The sequence below is a fragment of the Betta splendens genome, chromosome 21 (genome assembly GCF_900634795.4).
Source record: "Betta splendens chromosome 21, fBetSpl5.4, whole genome shotgun sequence".
In the NCBI taxonomy this organism is placed as follows: Eukaryota; Metazoa; Chordata; class Actinopteri; order Anabantiformes; family Osphronemidae; genus Betta; species Betta splendens.
Window position 1 is genome coordinate 3,443,480 of NC_040899.1, and position 16,678 is coordinate 3,460,157.

At 45.7% G+C, this 16,678-nt stretch overlaps 1 protein-coding gene across 5 annotated transcripts in view; it reads right to left on the reverse strand.

The window, feature by feature from the left end:
* wars2 (tryptophanyl tRNA synthetase 2, mitochondrial) overlaps positions 1-16,678 on the reverse strand; it is a 35,332-nt gene that overhangs the window by 650 nt on the left and 18,004 nt on the right. For 3 of the 5 annotated variants that reach the window (XM_055504762.1, XM_041068996.2, XM_041068994.2), the window contains 4 exons: positions 3,254-3,511; positions 2,332-2,412; positions 1,254-1,336; positions 213-331 (listed from right to left, as the gene is read on the reverse strand). In XM_055504762.1, the coding sequence (XP_055360737.1) occupies positions 213-331; positions 1,254-1,336; positions 2,332-2,412; positions 3,254-3,325 (355 nt within the window). In that variant the 5' untranslated portion in view covers positions 3,326-3,511. Of the gene's footprint in view, positions 1-212; positions 332-1,253; positions 1,337-2,331; positions 2,413-3,253; positions 3,512-4,686; positions 4,904-10,966; positions 11,124-16,678 lie in introns of those variants that run through there. The other 2 variants (XM_029137593.2, XM_055504761.1) reach the window with 2 other exon arrangements.

The following is a 16,678-nucleotide window of genomic DNA, read 5'->3' on the forward strand; positions in this document are numbered from 1 at the left end:
AATAATACAGTTAAAAACACATGTAATTCAATAGAAGGCAGAGTAACAGAGTGATGTGTGAAAAAAGCAAGGATCAACACAGAAATGAGGAATGAGGACGTTGTTACACTAAAGAGATTCAGACGTTATTACCACAGACTCGCCTGTAATTTTCACAGGAGTGAAAACACAATGTAGCAAACTAAGCATGAAAAGCATCATTGTGTTCTTACTGAGCAGAGCGCGAGGTTCAGGGAACAGGTCGCCGTAGCGATTGTTGAAGATGCGAGCCAGGTCCTGAGCCAGCTCCAGATGCTGGACCTGGTCCTCTCCGACCGGGACGTGAGTGGACCTGAGGAAAGAGCCCACAGCAAATCAGCAGCAGCAGCAGCAGCAGCAGCTACAGAGGAGCCGAACACAGCGAGAGCCCAGCACAAACTGGAGACACATGGAGTCACTGCTGGCGACTCCTTTAGTGTTGGTTTTGCAACTTCACAACTGTCAGCCAGGAGGAAGCGATCCATTAAGTCAATAACAGGCATCAGCTCCTTTCAGGAAATTGAGTTTGGGCTGTTTGATGCTTCAAAAGAAACAAAGGGATGAAGTTTTCTGTTCCGCAGGAAGTGAAAATGATGTAATCATTAACCTACATCAAGATTTACTAAGGCCACCACCAACATTAAATATAGTAAAGGAATTCATTCTGACCCCACCCATGAAGATGCTCATCCTTCAACTTAACTGCTACTATTTTTAATGAAACCATTTCAAAAGCATGAATAAACAAAATCAAGAGCAACACTAGAAACATTTCCTGCTGAGGACCTTAAGAACACGGGCGGTACCAGAACCAGGATTCCTCTCAGAGCCCGGATCTGCCTGGTCGGGTCAAACCGGGCTGAGCAGCAACCATCTCACATCTCCTTCAGGTCACTGCAGGCTCTAACTCACATCAACACCAGAAGGAATAATTTCAAATTAAAAGCCTGAAATCAGAGCAGAGCTCACTGGGATAGAATTCATTTCATCTGTTGTAATTATCGAAACCATTTCCGACTCAGTTCCTCTTTGAGATTGAACGCTGAATAGTCTTGGCTTCCAAATACAAAGACGACTGTGCGTTTGAACAGGCAGGATGAGTGCACATGTCCAGAGCTCCCACGATCCAGCTGCAGCGCATGAGCCACACCTGGAGCAGGAACCACGACTCGACACCGGTCTGTGCGCTCGGACGCACACACTGAACAGCGTCCACCGCTACACCAGCGTCTTACTTGTAGAGGAGAATATCAGCAGCCTGGAGGACGGGATACGTGTAGAGGCCGACGCTGCCCTCGTTTTTAAGTTTGCTCTTCATCTGGAGTAAGAGACGGAGTCCAGACACAAGAGGAATAAAAACACAGGAAGGTCAACACAACAGGACAGACACAGCTTAATTACCATCCTCACACTACGAATGAGTTCATGCGGCACTTTGAGATAAACAACCGTGTTTTCTACAGAGCGATGGAGACCAGGAACAGGCAACATCTGGCTCATTTGTTCCCCGTGAGTATTAAAACTGCATGAGGCTGCAGAAAAGGACTTTTGTAAAAATGTGGCAGTTAAAGAACAGAATTAAAAACGATAAAACCGACAACGGGGAAGCTGGAAAACTGCCGGAAATTCTGTGGGAGTGGAAAAAGGAACGATCTTAAATTGCGTCTGTGAACATGACGTTTAGCTCAGATCTCCACGACCCTGAACCCGTGCGGGAGAAGGAAGCGGTCCAAGGTCATAATTAGCTGTGCCAAGATAAAAGATTTGAGCCATGAAACGTTTGTGGAGCTGGATTTTAAGACTAGCCTCGTTTTTAATTGTGCTCACCTACGGAGTAAAGAAAATGAGGTGGACAATATGCAGGCGGAGCGGTTTGTTCCCCTTGTATTATTATAGTTGAGTCAGTGGCAGAATAACTGAATACAAAAAATACAAGCAGCAAAAAGAAAAAAAAAAAAAGACGACGAAGAAACAGGGTCCTAATTAAACTAAAGCGAAGAAATCATATGTCCGATAACTAACTGTAAATTACTGATTTTACATACAATTTGTAATTCATCTAAAACACATTTTATATTATGATGTAAATGCCATAAAGGAATTTTACAGTATATGCATATTATATCATATTAATGCATTGAGGTAATGGAAGTCATTTAGTATTTAACAGGGAAAGAGACGACTCATCACTCGTTTTCACACGCGACACAAATGAGCTCGTCTTTGACATCAGCCAAAGCCATTATGTTTAGTATTATCATAATATTAATGGGGCTCTGATAACATCATATGGATCAGCTGTGAGCGCCTCACCTTCCACTGCGGCAGGTGCCGGAGGCGCGGCATGCTGGTCAGACAGCCGAGGATCCAGGACAGCTCTGCGTGTTCAGACACCTGTGGGGGGTGGAGGTTAACTGTACTTAATGTACGTACAGGAGCAAAGTGTGCACCAGCACAAGCACCGAGACGCAGGCAGATAAACAGAGCAAACAAAGGGAGAGAGGATCCGGCTGCTGCCTAGCGCCTCCAAGTGGCAGAGGACAGTACTGCCTGGGTCCTGCATGCCTCAAAGACAGGTGCACAAACAATCCTGCATCTCACGCCTCCATTCGTTTACAGACATCTTCCAGATCTTTAGCTGGAGTTCAGTCAAGTCGTTCAACCACCAGTCGTAAGAGCAAAAAGTTCATTTGAGCAGCAACGCTATAAAAAGACAGCAGCTCCTTTTATAAAACCTTCCTGCTCCACACATCTGAAAAGCTGAAGTTTAGTGGATCCGCTGATTCATTCTCTTCATGTCTGATGCACTGACTTCAGGTCAGTTCCTTTTTTTCCCTCTCCTCTCAATGAAGCCGAGTGTTTTCTTTGGCCAGTCGTCATATTTGTACATGTGGAGCAGGCGTGTTGAACAGGAGGGTCACCCGCTGCCAAGTTATGTGGCATGAAGCTAAACAGGAATAAAAATAGGGCCGGTGTGTGTGTGTGTGTGTGTGGGGGGGGATTGGCAGAGAAACACCCATGGACTAAACGTTACCATCCTAAATATAAACTTCAGCTTCTAAGCTTGTGAAAAAAAAACAAACCGACACGATGGGGGCAGAATCAAACGGCTGTGGCTGAACTCGTCTCCGTCGCTGACTCGTTAGAACCACAGACATCAGCTAAACGCGTGTCATCATTTCTTTACGACGCTGGAGCGTGGTGGTTTTGCTGCTGCTGATCCCCCGTCTCTCACCTGAGACTGCTGGAAGAGAACGGCTCTCTCCGGGTCGACGCCGCACGCCAGCAGGCTGGCCGCCATGTCCATGACGTTGCTCCGGAGCCGGGTCGGGTCCTGAGGCTGGGTGATGGAGTGCAGGTCCACGATGCTGTACAGCACTGAGGGATGCTGGTTCTGGAGCGCCACCCAGTTCTCCAGAGCCCCCAGGTAGTTCCCCAAATGGGGCACTCCGGTCGGCTGAATCCCAGAGAACACGCGGCTGCACGGACGCGCCTACACAAAAAGAAGAACAACATCAGGACTTCACGGTGATCGTCATCAGGTCGGACGAGAGGGGTGAAAATGAGCAGCTGACAAAGTGGCATGTAGAGAAAAGTCTTGAGGCTGAAATGTGTCAGTGTTTAAGTCCTGCGGGGTTGGAGGCCAGCAGCTCGTGCCTGTGTTACTGGGATGCTCGGTCCATGGCTCACACCTCGCTTCTCCTAAACACATGCAGCACAGAGAATGCATCAACTCTGGGGCCAACAACAACACATCTGTGGCACCAGCGTCCAAGGTTCTAGACGTGCAGATGAGGCAAACGCAGCCCACAACGCGCAGGCCACCGGAGCGCCAGCCGTAAATACAGAGCCGACCCGGCAGCGTTCGCTCACAGATCCTCGGTTTCTCTGAGCAGAGCAGAGCGGCTCATTTATTCTGGCTCTGGTTTCAATGGGCCCACGGAACCGCTGCCTGCGACACCAAGCGCCACATGGCACAATTAGAGGGCACCTGTCATGAGACGTGAAACCGCACCGGCATCTGAACCACAGGGCGCCGTGGCCAGACTCGTTACACGGTAGATCGAGACTCAAGCGGAGCAGGAAAACACCAGGAGAAACCTCTAAAGACTCTGCCAACATCCGGGCACAGCTGGGCCTCAGGCCACACAAACCCATCAGCTCATCCTGAAGCTGGCGCTGTCATTCTAAAGCCTTAATGCTGCTGGTTGTGTTGGTGGCTGTAAACAGCAACGCCTGGACATTCACACAGACTTCCTCTGTTATCACCTCCACGCAGCCTGTCGGTCACGTTACAGCGTCAGAGGACTTCCTCCTCACACGCTGCTCAGAACACGCCGGTGACATCGCCTTCCAGCTGCCCATGAGCCAGGCTCAGCGCCGCGTCTGACATCAGATAACATCTGCTCTCTCACCAGCTCGGCCCAGACTTTCTCAGCTCCTCCACACAGAGGGATCAAGTAACAAGTGCTGTGAAGCCAGCTTGGTGCAGGCCTCAGGGAGCCGGTCGCTGCTCGGCGAGAGTCAGGAAGGAACTGGGTGCTTATGTCATTATGGACGGGGTAATTGCAGCGCAGTGCCACTGACGCTGATAGCAGCCTCTTTAGAGGCGTCAGGATTGATTGGGGTGCAGACGGGGCCCTGAGCCTGGCTCATGTATTTTCTCACCTCCATTTGACACGGCCAACGCATGTTCCCCTCTGCCCGAGCCCCGGGGGAAGCCATTAGCCACGCAGACATGCTAATGATGTCATCTGAGCCAATCGGGTGTCAAACGCCAGTCAGCGCCGCGGCTAAACTGGCCACTGGGCAATCGGGGGGCGACCACGCGTCACGCCGCTGCACCAAACACCTCCGCGCTGCTGCCGGTCAAGGCCGCAAGGCATCGGGAAACGTGTGCTCCTGGAGCTGTTGGAGGAAAAGTGGGGAATAAATCAGCGGCTGCACGGCGACAGAGGAGGCGGCAAGTGTTGTAAAGCAATTAGTGTTTGTAATGAATATGACACAGAGAAGCCAAAAATAACAGGCTATTATCATCCCGCTTCTTTTCCCATGGAATATATTCATTCACATTTGTAGAGCTTGAAAATCCCATTAAGATCCAATAGGGGTAAAATGTGACGTCACCCAAAATGGGTCACAAAAGTCCTGATTCCTGCTTCCTTTCACATGTGTCCATCCTGTGTAAGTGGGAGGAGCCGTATTTGATACGACGTCCTCTGCTCCGTCGCTGCGGTGGAGATGGAGTCCTTCATTCTCATCTGCCATGTGCTGGACGCATTACGCATACGTGTGCGATATTACCACCAACAGCCACAAGGTTAGATACACTGAAAGGCCATGTTTTCACACTTGCAGCGCCTTTCCGGGAACGCGTGCTGGTTTGTCAGTGCGTGTACGTGTGTGGCAGCCTCCATCGGGAAGGCGGTCGTGTGCAAACACAGACGCGCGTCCACACGTGTCACAGTCACTGCCTACATCAACACGAGCGAAGCTGTGAAGGTGTCTGTCTATATGAACTCGACAGCTCACACAGAGAGTGGAAAGAACCATCGGACAGATCGTTAAAATAACACGAATGTGGCCAGAACCTGTGTACAGGCGTCATTACACGGAAAACAAACATCAGCTGGAGCCGATTCACGCGATCGAAGCACAAAACCAAACGGAACCGTCAGAGGATTCGCTTACGCTTTTAGAGGAAACACTGTTCCAGGAACCGTTTCTTATAAGTATTCCAGAGGTCTGGAGCCACGAACTGTGGGAAAGAAAACAAATGCTGAATTTATCATTTCAGTGGGTGCGAGACACAATGAAATTACATCCTTACAAAAGAATGTGAGGATGAAAAACAGTAGAGGGACAAACTGCACAAAGCTCTGTCTTCATACGCGCGATCCTGAATCTGCACTTATTATTATTTAAAATCTGTGAAGGTGCATTTAACTTCTAACGGTTTGATCGAGTAGCAATCTGTGACAGTGGAGCTACAGCTGCCTCAGGACCTGACGCCGCTGGAGAACTTTCCTAAAGCCAAACCTTTGCCTGGGCCCTTGTTCACAGGTGAAGTGAACGCTCAGCATCTTCCAGTTTGTCTGCAGCACGGAGCCCGTCCAGGCCCAACTGTATTAATCAAAGCCGCAGTCTTGGACTTGCATAAGCGTGGATTTCTCTTATCTGATCTTCTGGGCTGCCTTTCAGAGCTCGTATATCACTGCGAGAGCCTGAAGGTGCTGGAGTGGCACACTGACGCCTCTCACACACGCAGAGGGGGAGCAGCAGTCGCCACCACTGCACCGCGCCAACTTCAACACACGTCCACCGCCTGTAGGAGCATCGCTGTTTACCCGCTGTGAATTACCATCGGCTCCTTGTGGGCCGAGGAAAACCTCCCGATCGAGAGCATCGGCGTGGACATACGGTCAGTGTTTCCTATTTCGCGGCTCTCCAGCGCAGCAGCAAACACAGGATCCAGTGTGTTCTTCCTGTCCTGAGCGATACACATCCTATTAAGACTGTTGAAATGCACCTTGACCCAGCTCAGACCTTCGCTCGCTATCGCTCTTCATCTCTGTCTTCCCCTCACTTTGGGACCTGTTAACGCTGGCAACCAACAGAGCTGCACTTTACTGAGGCATCAAAAAGGAAATAGGGTTTACTGTATTACACCCCCTTCATCCTAAAAGGTGGAAGTGTGTGTTTGGCCAGTGTGGGAACGCACCACAGCTGGAAACAAAGTGCATGCGTCCACGGAGAAGACGTGCACACAAGAATACATATGCATGTAAAAAAAAAAAAAAAGACATGAAACCATAGATAACGCAGGAAAACAGAGAAGAAAGTGGTGGAGGTGGTAATGCAGCGAGAAAAAAAATAGACGAGAATAAAAGTGTCGAGAAAACTTTTCCTCTTTCTTTCCAGAGAGGGTGTTTGAGGGGGAGCAGATGGGAAGGTCCAAACGGAGCGCCTGATTAAATCTGCGGTTGACATGTGGGACAGGTGAGATTGATGAGGTTCCTCTGAGCTTCACACTGTGCGGAGAGCGGGGGCAGAGGAACAGAATGCTGCAGTGTGGCGGGCCAGGGCTCGGGGCCCGCTCACGCCGTGGGGTCCCTTGGCTGATTAATGGGACTGGAGGCCCTTCAAAAACAGCACTCCCCACAGACGGGCCCGACGCTGCTCCAAAAATAACCAGGCAGGGCGGCAGGCCCGGCCCGGCTCTAACAGGCTGCAGCTTCAAGACGGCCGGGGAGGGGGTCCAACCGGGAGGAGCGGAGCCGACGCTAGACAGGAAACTGTAATCTGGCCCATTACAAACTCGAAGTTTAATGTCTCCTGTAGTTTATGGGAAGTGACAAACAATGACAAGCGATATTGTCAATAGCAGTATCATATAACCTGCTTATGTACTTTGATGCAACCACTGAGTTGAGATCCAAAGCTCCAGAACCGCCTGTTAATGGATCTGTTGGTTGGACAACTTAATGCTTCCACAGTTCACATGCAGCGCTGCTTCCAGTTCAGGTGAATTAATGAAAAGTACCGGCCGGCGGGAGTTCAACGCCACGGCCACGAGTGACCCCCGACCCAACGAGAGACGCGGCGCTAACGACAGAACAGAAGCAAAGTGAATATGAGCTGGACAAAACCATCTCCTCCAATAAACAAGTCAAGGTCTGTTAACGTCACATGCAGAGCAGCAGTGTGCAGCTGGAAACGCCAAGAAGCGCTTAAATTATTATGTTCATTGTTAAATAAACACACTCGTGTCAGAGCTACTGGTTTCCATGCAGCGAGCCTTTCAAACTGCTTCCAATAGTTTCATTTCACCACTTCCTTCTCTTTGTGTGCTGACAATGAACATGTTTCACTTTATCCCACGTGCAAAAAGCAGATGACTGACAGGAGCTAACAATACCTGAACGGAAGCCACAACAGCAAACGATCTACAATTATGGCAGTGCGTGGCCTCTTCCCGCTGCAACAGCAGCGTCTGTTGACCTGACACCAGATACGTTTCAATTAAAAACGTCAGAAGCTCAGTGAAATGTGCCGGATCAAAACAAGCGGTACCAGTGTGGGCACACGTCTACAGGCAGTGGAACAAGGAGAGGAACCAAAAGGAAAGGACTATGTTGACATATGGGATAGTTTTAAGGAAGGGAAACGTGCAGTCTGAGTGAAGGTCCTGGCTCGAGAACCACTACGACAGACCTAATTACACAAAGCAGACGGCGGAGAATTAGTGGTTTTTCTGACAGTTGAAAATAAATAGGGCAGTTAATGAACATCCTCAAAGGGGAGGCCATGTTTCCTCCCTCTCGCCAGCCTCTCCCATGTGGTGCAGGAGCTGCTCTAATGGTTTTAGCTGACACCCGACTTAGTGAATTTGGAGTGAAGGAGAGCAGAGAGGCAAATTAGAAGTCACTTCCTCTTTCCTGGAGCCTGTGACATGACTGATATCAGCCAATAATGGGACCACAGACGGGACGCGGCTGAACGGGCAGCGCCGGATTTACAACTGACGCCACACTGGAACCGGCAGAGTTTACTATGCAGTCTTTCACCTATTGAATATGTAAATCAAACACTCGGCTTGTTTACCTTGTTTGAGTTTCATTGAGAATCGTCAACATCACGTCTACGATTCAAGGATATGGGTTGTTGTGAGACAAGAGACAAAATTACTTTTAGGACTCGTCTAAATCCATTCAGAAAAACAAACAAGACAATCCCACAACCCTCTGCTCAATTTTAATAAATCAGGATTTCCTTGTTACTTTAAATCCTTTAACAGCAGTGACTAACTCTACATCTACTTCTGCACAACCCAAAGAGCAGCTGACTCCTCCAATTCTGAGCTCTTACATCTGCACCTTTCGCTTCCACTGAAGTCTTGTTGTCAAATTATTACTTGTATTATCACACTCATATTTTCTATTATGAGCAGACATTAACATAGAATTTTAACTACAGGTGAGAACATTTGTACAAGCTAAACCACAGGTGTCTCACAAATCCTCTCTCTAAACGAACAGCGTCTGACACATGCAGGTCACACTTCATCTCTGCACTGGTTTCATGAGGTTCACTCAACTCGGTGCAGAATAACCTCCAAAAAAAGCATCTCGGTTGACGCACATCGCACCTCTGAGCATTGTGAGCGCACTGGTGTTTGCACTCAGCCGTCCACATTTGGAGAAAATTAAAGCAAATGAAAACCAACACTTCATTTCTGATGTTATTGCTGGTAATGAAGCTCTGCTGTGATGTTTAGAGTCCCTCCACACATCCACCTCTTTCTCCCCTCTCCGGCCTCTGCAGAGACTTGGCCTTAACAAAATACAGACGGGACAGCGGTGAAGGCGCATACAGTATTACAGCTCATACATCAAGCAGCAACAGGACCTCGTGTACATGGGTGAGGTTTCTAACTGGACCATAATGCAAGAACAGCTCTAATTTGCATCGTTGTCGTACTGAAATGCACCAGTTATTCTTATCTGTCCCAGGAGACTTGTTTGCCATAACACCCCATTTGAGGCAGCCGTGCAATAGGGAAAGCCTAAGCAAAGTTATAGACGGTTCCCTAAATCCAGCAAAGTATAAAGTTAAACTTCAGGAGCTACCAAACATATGCTGACACATGCCAGGCCAGGAGAGAAAATGGAACAGAGTCAAAACAGATTTGGAAAATCACACATGAAAGCTGCTGAAGTAAAGCATATAAACATATAAATGCAGCTCTGTAAACAGCTAAAATCAAGTGTAATCAGTTTTTAATAACTTGAAAAAGTATTAATTTGACTAAATGAGGTAATTGTTGTATAAAAGGAGACTTTGCTTGAAGTTGCTTTGTTCAGTTCAACTTCAGTTTCTAATTTCCTCCATTTCCCACACTACCTTATCTCCAGAGACTGGGTGTAACCTGGTCTGCTTTCATGTGTGTTCTAAGAAAAAACGAACATCAGTCACATCACGCAGGCTGCAGAGGCTCAAAGACTCTGAAAACACTTTGTGCCGTCAAACTAAACGCAGCTGCTGTAAATACCACGATCTCCTGCTGCAGTCTGACAAGTCTTCTCTGCAGACGCTCACTCGTTAAAAGCAGGTTTTAAATGGTGCACAGGTTTTGAAGCCAGTCACGATGCTACGTGTATCACAACTCCATGCTACCGACAGACAACAGTGCTCTACAAAAGTACACAAGTACAAATATTGTTTCAACACAAAATGCTGAATAACGTAAATCATTCTGTTTAGGTCAGAAGACCTGTTCCAAAGCTTGAGCCTGTGTCTTTTATTGGTTTTAAACTATTCTGCTATTGTAATGGCCTTCCTGCCTCACCCTTAATGACTGAGGCCTGACAGCAGCATTGTACGTTTTCAGTTGTTGGACCAGCGATGGCACTTGGTCTGTTATTATGCTGCCAGAATTCATTTTTCCACTCAGACAGAAAGTCAGACTGTATCAGAATAACATGCGCTGGTTGAGGAAAATCATGGAAACTGCAGTAAAGTTACATCAGCTCCTGACACAGGCACAGGCACACACACACACACACACACACACACACACACACACACACACACACACACACACACAGTAGATCTGACCTTGGCTCCTCAGCTTCTGAGTTGACTGCTGCCTCCCACTATCAGTTGCAGCAGTGGATGTGTCAGCTACACCTCCCTACAGCTCAGAGCTTTAATTAAACCAGCAAACACAGTATTACTAGTGCGTCACAAATGTTTGACAACTAAGTCCAAGTCGATTGTAACGACCACTTAAGTTCCAGGAATTACAAACCACGTTTACGCCTTTCCAATTTGAAATAGGGACACGTATAAAAGCCTGAATTAAAATTACATAGCGGCTAAAACGAATCAGAAACTGGGAGTCTGAGTCTCAGCAGCTCAATTAAAAGCGCTTTGCCGCAGCGCGTACCTTAGTTTCAGCTTTGGTTCCAGCGCACAAACATCGCTTCGGAGATTTAAAATTGTGAATGAACCTGATGAGATGTTTCATGTTAGTCCGCAAAGGCAGCGCCATCTTGGATCATGCCGTCACAACGGCGGCTCTGAAAGGACAAACCTGCTACAGCGCGATTTGTAAATGAGAACGAAGTCCGAGACAAAGTTTTAAGTTTTAAGTAAACTTTAAAGACTATTATCTCAAAGCGTCAGTTATTAGTTAGTTATTTTCATTATAACTAGTAACAAACGTGTCAAATACAGATTTTATTTTCAAGTGTCCTGAAAAGGCAAAACTATTAATAACTTTGATTTATAGTACAGCACCGTTCATACATATCAGTTTTAGAAAGTTATAGAAATTACAAAGAAAGAACAAATTTAAAAATTAATTTAAAATAAAATAAATAATATAAGCATGTATAAGTTAAAATATATTCAAATTAAACATCAATAACATATAATTAAAACAATAAATAATTAGCATAAAGTACTACTTCGGCCAAGTCAGATTTTCAGTCACTGTTTATTTTTGAAACTACAATAATTCAGGTTTGGAATAAAAATATCAAAATATTTTTTAACTATATGGAGTTTGACAAACTGGAAATACAAAGATTTCCAATTATACCTCTGAATTTTTTTTGTCATAATCAAATTTTAAGCAATAAAAGTTAAGATCACACTATGTTCAAAATAGAAGTTTTTTTTAAGGTTGTTTGCATTTTAAGTTTTTTTTTTGTATGTTTATTATTTTATGACAACTTTTTCAGTGATCTTTTGTCACATGGTTTTGGCACAGAGTCTCCAAATGAAGACTTGTGTATTTTTGAACCTCTAGATTCCTAAAACTAGCATGAAAAATAAAAATAAAAATGTGAATATGTTGTAGTTTGTCATCATTAGTTGGCAAAGTTTTTCTGATTTTACAGGTTCTCTGCCACCTCCTCTTAAGGTTATGACTAAGTAACAAAGTTTCAGGCTGGGGTCTAAAGTATCAGCCGTGAGCGTTTTATTGGGGAAAGTGTTAGCTGATTGATTTAACAGTGTAGTATCAGTACCAGTTGGTTTGCTTTTGCCTCGTCTGACTACTTTCACATCATCTTTATAAAGCTGGAATGCAGAAACACCACAACCATTAGCTCGTGGAGCCAATAAAATGGAGACATAGGGAAAAAACAAGGATCTCGCAGACAGTTGCTTCAATTTCAGTCCACTGTTTGTTCAGAAACCAGTGGGTCCTGAAGCTGAAAGCACCACGACCTAATGGCGTTGCTGAGCTGTGCACCAGCTGCCTGCGCCGTCCTGTATGTGTGATCCTATGGAAGCAGAAGATATGCAGTTACACACTCTCCCACCACAACATCTACAGTAGGCTATAGAAATGTGTCAGACATGTGCGGTTTCCTCATTGTCTGAGGTCTCCATGTTAATTGGCTGGTGTTGTGTCTAGCATGGCAGCCTGGCTTACAAGCCGGCTTTCCCATGGAGCAGCTGCAGAATTATTCCATAGCTTCCCTCATTACAAAGTGGCGATATACATACAGCGTAAGTGATTACTGCACGCAGGCTAAGGTTACAGTATGTTTGCAGGGCACACTGGCTCTTCTCAGTCCCCGAATCCTCGTGTTCTTCAAACATCTGCTCCTGATTTTTCCCGTCCACCTTTTGCATCTGGTTGCATTTGCAGAATACAGACTATCATTCCATATTCATTATTATTTCCTGAGGCGCTAAAGCCGAGGCCTTTGGTGCGTCACATTTAGAGACCTGAGCCGGTATGGTCTCTCACGCCTGGGTGATGGGAGCTCTGAGAGTGACTGCTGGGAGATTTGTATGCTTGCTGTGTGTGTGTGTGTGTGTGTGTGTGTGTGTGTGTGTGTGTGTGTGTGTGTGTGTGTGTGTGTGTGTGTGTGTGTGTGTGTGTGTGTGTGTGTGCGCCTCCAGCTCCTGTTTCCTGGCCACCCAGTAGAGGTGGCTTCTCCGGTGCTTTGTCTTCTCTTTCCCTCTTGAAAGAAATTCCTTTCCTTGAATCAAGACTCTTTTTGAGTCTCATAAATAATCTGGGTAATACAGCACATGTTGCTGGAGTTTAGTGAGGTCAGCATACTAGAAACTCCTAAAACAGAGAAAAACACAGAGGTCACCGCAAATAAAACTGTGTAAAGTATGTTGTGATGTAAGGTCACGACCAGATTAACCTACAAGGGGCCACGGCCACGATGACCTGGGTGGTAAATCTGATTACACATGTTTTATAGAATGTGCTGCAATTCAAATATTACAGCAGATTACTGATAATTCTTATATTCTTTCATCTTAAAAAAAATGATGGCACTGGACGGTGTGTTTCACGTGTGTGATGCTGGAATCTAGTGTCCACTTCCTTAAGTAACTAATCTAAAAGCACTGGACAGAAGTGTTTAAAAAGTGGAGCTGTTTGTTAAAAGTTAAAATTAAAAAAAGATTCTTCTATTTTAACAATATTTTTTCAATCATTTTTTTTTATCCAAAGGATATAAAAAGTAAAAATATAAGAAAAGTTTAAGAAAAGTTCTTGCCTTACAGAAATGTAAAAATATAAATGAAGTAATTTCAGCTCATCTAGTCTTTTTTTCTGCATAATACAGCGAAATTACATACAAACACATCAAAGCAGCAAATGTGGTTACAGAATATCATTCCAATGTTCATTATTTTCAAGTATTTGAATCTTGACGTCACATCAGCCGCTGTGCTGATGCTGCGTTAAATGTGTCCGTCACTCAGTTTGAAGCAGAGGAGAAGAAGCGATAACTCAGCGGCGTGTCCTCCAGAGGAGCGGGAGCTCCTGCATGTGATGAGTGAGGACTTGGTGCTTTCATCATAGCCGCTCTTCTCTCCCCATCAGGGTCGTTCATTTTGCATCTCTCCTCCACTTCACACCTTCCCCCCACCTCCCTTATAATAATTGTCACCACGGCCGTTTTGCTCTCGCTCTGTCTCATCCTGCTTTTCTTTAGTATCTTCTTTACTCTGCACAAATCAGCCTCCTAATGTCTGTCCTCACTTCCTTCAACCATTTCCTCCAGGACTCTGCTTTTACACACTTAATTCCTTAAGTGTGCACTTATAGCACACATGCTAATTCTCTAGTGCAGCCTTCCTAAGCTCAGGAGAGATGGGGGTAAGAAAGTCCAGCTGATGGCGACTGACAGTCCACCTGTCATAATACAGCCAGGCAAGGCATGATGGGAAGGTGGCGGGGCGGCCTAGTGTGTGTGAGTCCCTGTATCCTCACGCTGAAAGACGGGGTCTCCCCTCTGACATCGGAGGCATTAAGACTCCACAGGCCGTCCACCACCCAAGTGGATGGATAGATACACGGGAGGACGGACAGACCAATGATGGATTGATCACACGGCCTGACAGACAGAACATGTGCCCAGGTGGACGGACAAGCCACAGGATGTACCGACAGACAGGCCGGTGGCTGGGAGGTTAGAATCTGGCTAAGGGTTAAAAACAATAAAGTCTGATCCTCTGCAGCGCCGAGGAAGTGTCGGTGATCGAACTGTGGGACGGACCGCACACAGGCTGCAGCCGGCCCACTCTTCTCATGGAGGGAAGCCTCAGCAATCATAATAAACATCCAGGGCAAGGATTTGGTATAAAGCAGGGTTTGATTCTCCAGGAGGCTCTGGATCACATTACTTATGGAGTGTGTTCGTACTTAGAGTTGGTGATATGGCAAAAATATGAGATCACAGAAAACCGTCATCTCATCTGATCATTTTAACCAAAACAAGAGAAATTTGCATATGTGGTACATGACCGAGCATAAGGATTAATTATTAGGAACCTGAAAATCATTTATCATATAACAAAATTAAAGTCTCATCATTCATACTGTAAATAACAAATATTCATCAGCTTTTTTAGGGTGAAGCCTAAGCCGATGTTAGGTTTATTCTACAGGGGAAAAATGTAAATCCACAGCACCTACAGCAGTGAGAAGTGAAGGAAACTTGGTGCGCATGTGTGCACGTGTGTGAAATCGGGGGTCGGGGCCCCCAGGGAACCAGCCTGTTTCAGCACCTTGTCTTATTGCCTGTTGTAGCGTTGACAGGACGGGAGCGTGGGGGAGACGGGGTGAAACTTAGAATTACAAAAGATCAAGAAGACCTGTCCTCAGCTTCAGCAAAGATATGATCATCATTAATATGGTTCAGTGAAGCCGTTTTAATTTCAATAATTAGCACAATAACTGGAAATCAGTAAATGCTGATGTTGTGTTGTTCGCTGCTAACTTAATGAACAGACGGCAACAGTGTTACTTTAACAAGAAATGCAGTTGTTAATAATACTCCCCATAAAACAGGGCAGGGATTCAGTGGAATAGAGAGATTCTTTCTGAAGTGTGTTAGTGAGAAGCCAAAAGCATCCCATAGGTCTAATCAGTACATTTCTAATTTAAAACAAACTACATGCAAAAACAAAACATGGTCCAGCTGTAGTTTCCATCACACACCAGTGGTGTCGTATACGCGTCACAAATGACAGCCTGACTTCACACATCCTGTCACAACAAAGACGTTCCTCCGCTGTAACAGAGTCCCAACAAAAGCATCTGCTCAGGCTGAATGCTGTAATGTGTGCATTATGGGATGGAGAGCACACATACGTACATGATTTATGTCATTAGAGTCTACTTCAAAGCCACTATTGGCCATTTAGTACAATAATGGAAGTATCAGTGAGAGCACTGCCTTTAGTTTCTGGGATCCAGGCTTGATGTGTGTTCCGGGGATCCGTCACGCTGAGGAAAGTGTCAGAACTGATGAAGACTGCAGAGCATCAGTTAGTATTCACAGGAGCAAGAGTGTGTGTGTGTGTGTGTGTGTGTGTGTGTGTGTGTGTGTGTGTGTGTGTGTGTGTGTGTGTGTGTGTGTGTGTGTGTGTGTGTGTGTCACATCTGCTATGAGTTGTTTATTATCTGTTTCCAAAATAACAAAAGAATCAGAGGATGAGTGGATGCCAGTGTAGCGTGTAATCAGAGCCAGACACGACAGTCCATCAGCGGCGGGTCCCATCAGAACATGACTGACAGCAGTAGATGCCGACTTTCTCCTGATTCCACCGCAGCAGAGACCCAGTCATTAGTCAGCCTGACAGTGCCCATTTATTCCCAGTGAAGTGAAAAATATTGACTCTCTCTTTGGGTCTGAATCCTCTCTTTCTTCATTCCACCACAGAATCTAGAAGTCATGCAGTCAATTTGGATGACAGGTTTTTCCTCCAGATGGCACCAGGCTGTACCATCACCAGCAACTGGAATTTCTGTGTTCACTACTACTACTACTACTACTACTACTACTACTACTACTACTACTACAACTACAACTACTACTACTACTACTACAGGTTCTGTCAATGTTACAACACAGCACCACTGTACAGCATAAATCATCAACAGAGCCGGTGGAAGTACCACATCTAACAACACCACATGACAACAGTCACAGTAAAATATGAATTTGTTCTCCCAGTAAAGGTATTCAAGATCAGTATCAGTGTAACTATTAAATTAAACAGACCAGTGTGTCCAACTATGTGTAGGTGTGTTTTCAGCAGCAACTAAAAATCTCCAGATTACAAATCACATCTAGTTTCATTTAAATTAAAAGTAGGGAAATGGCTGAATGAA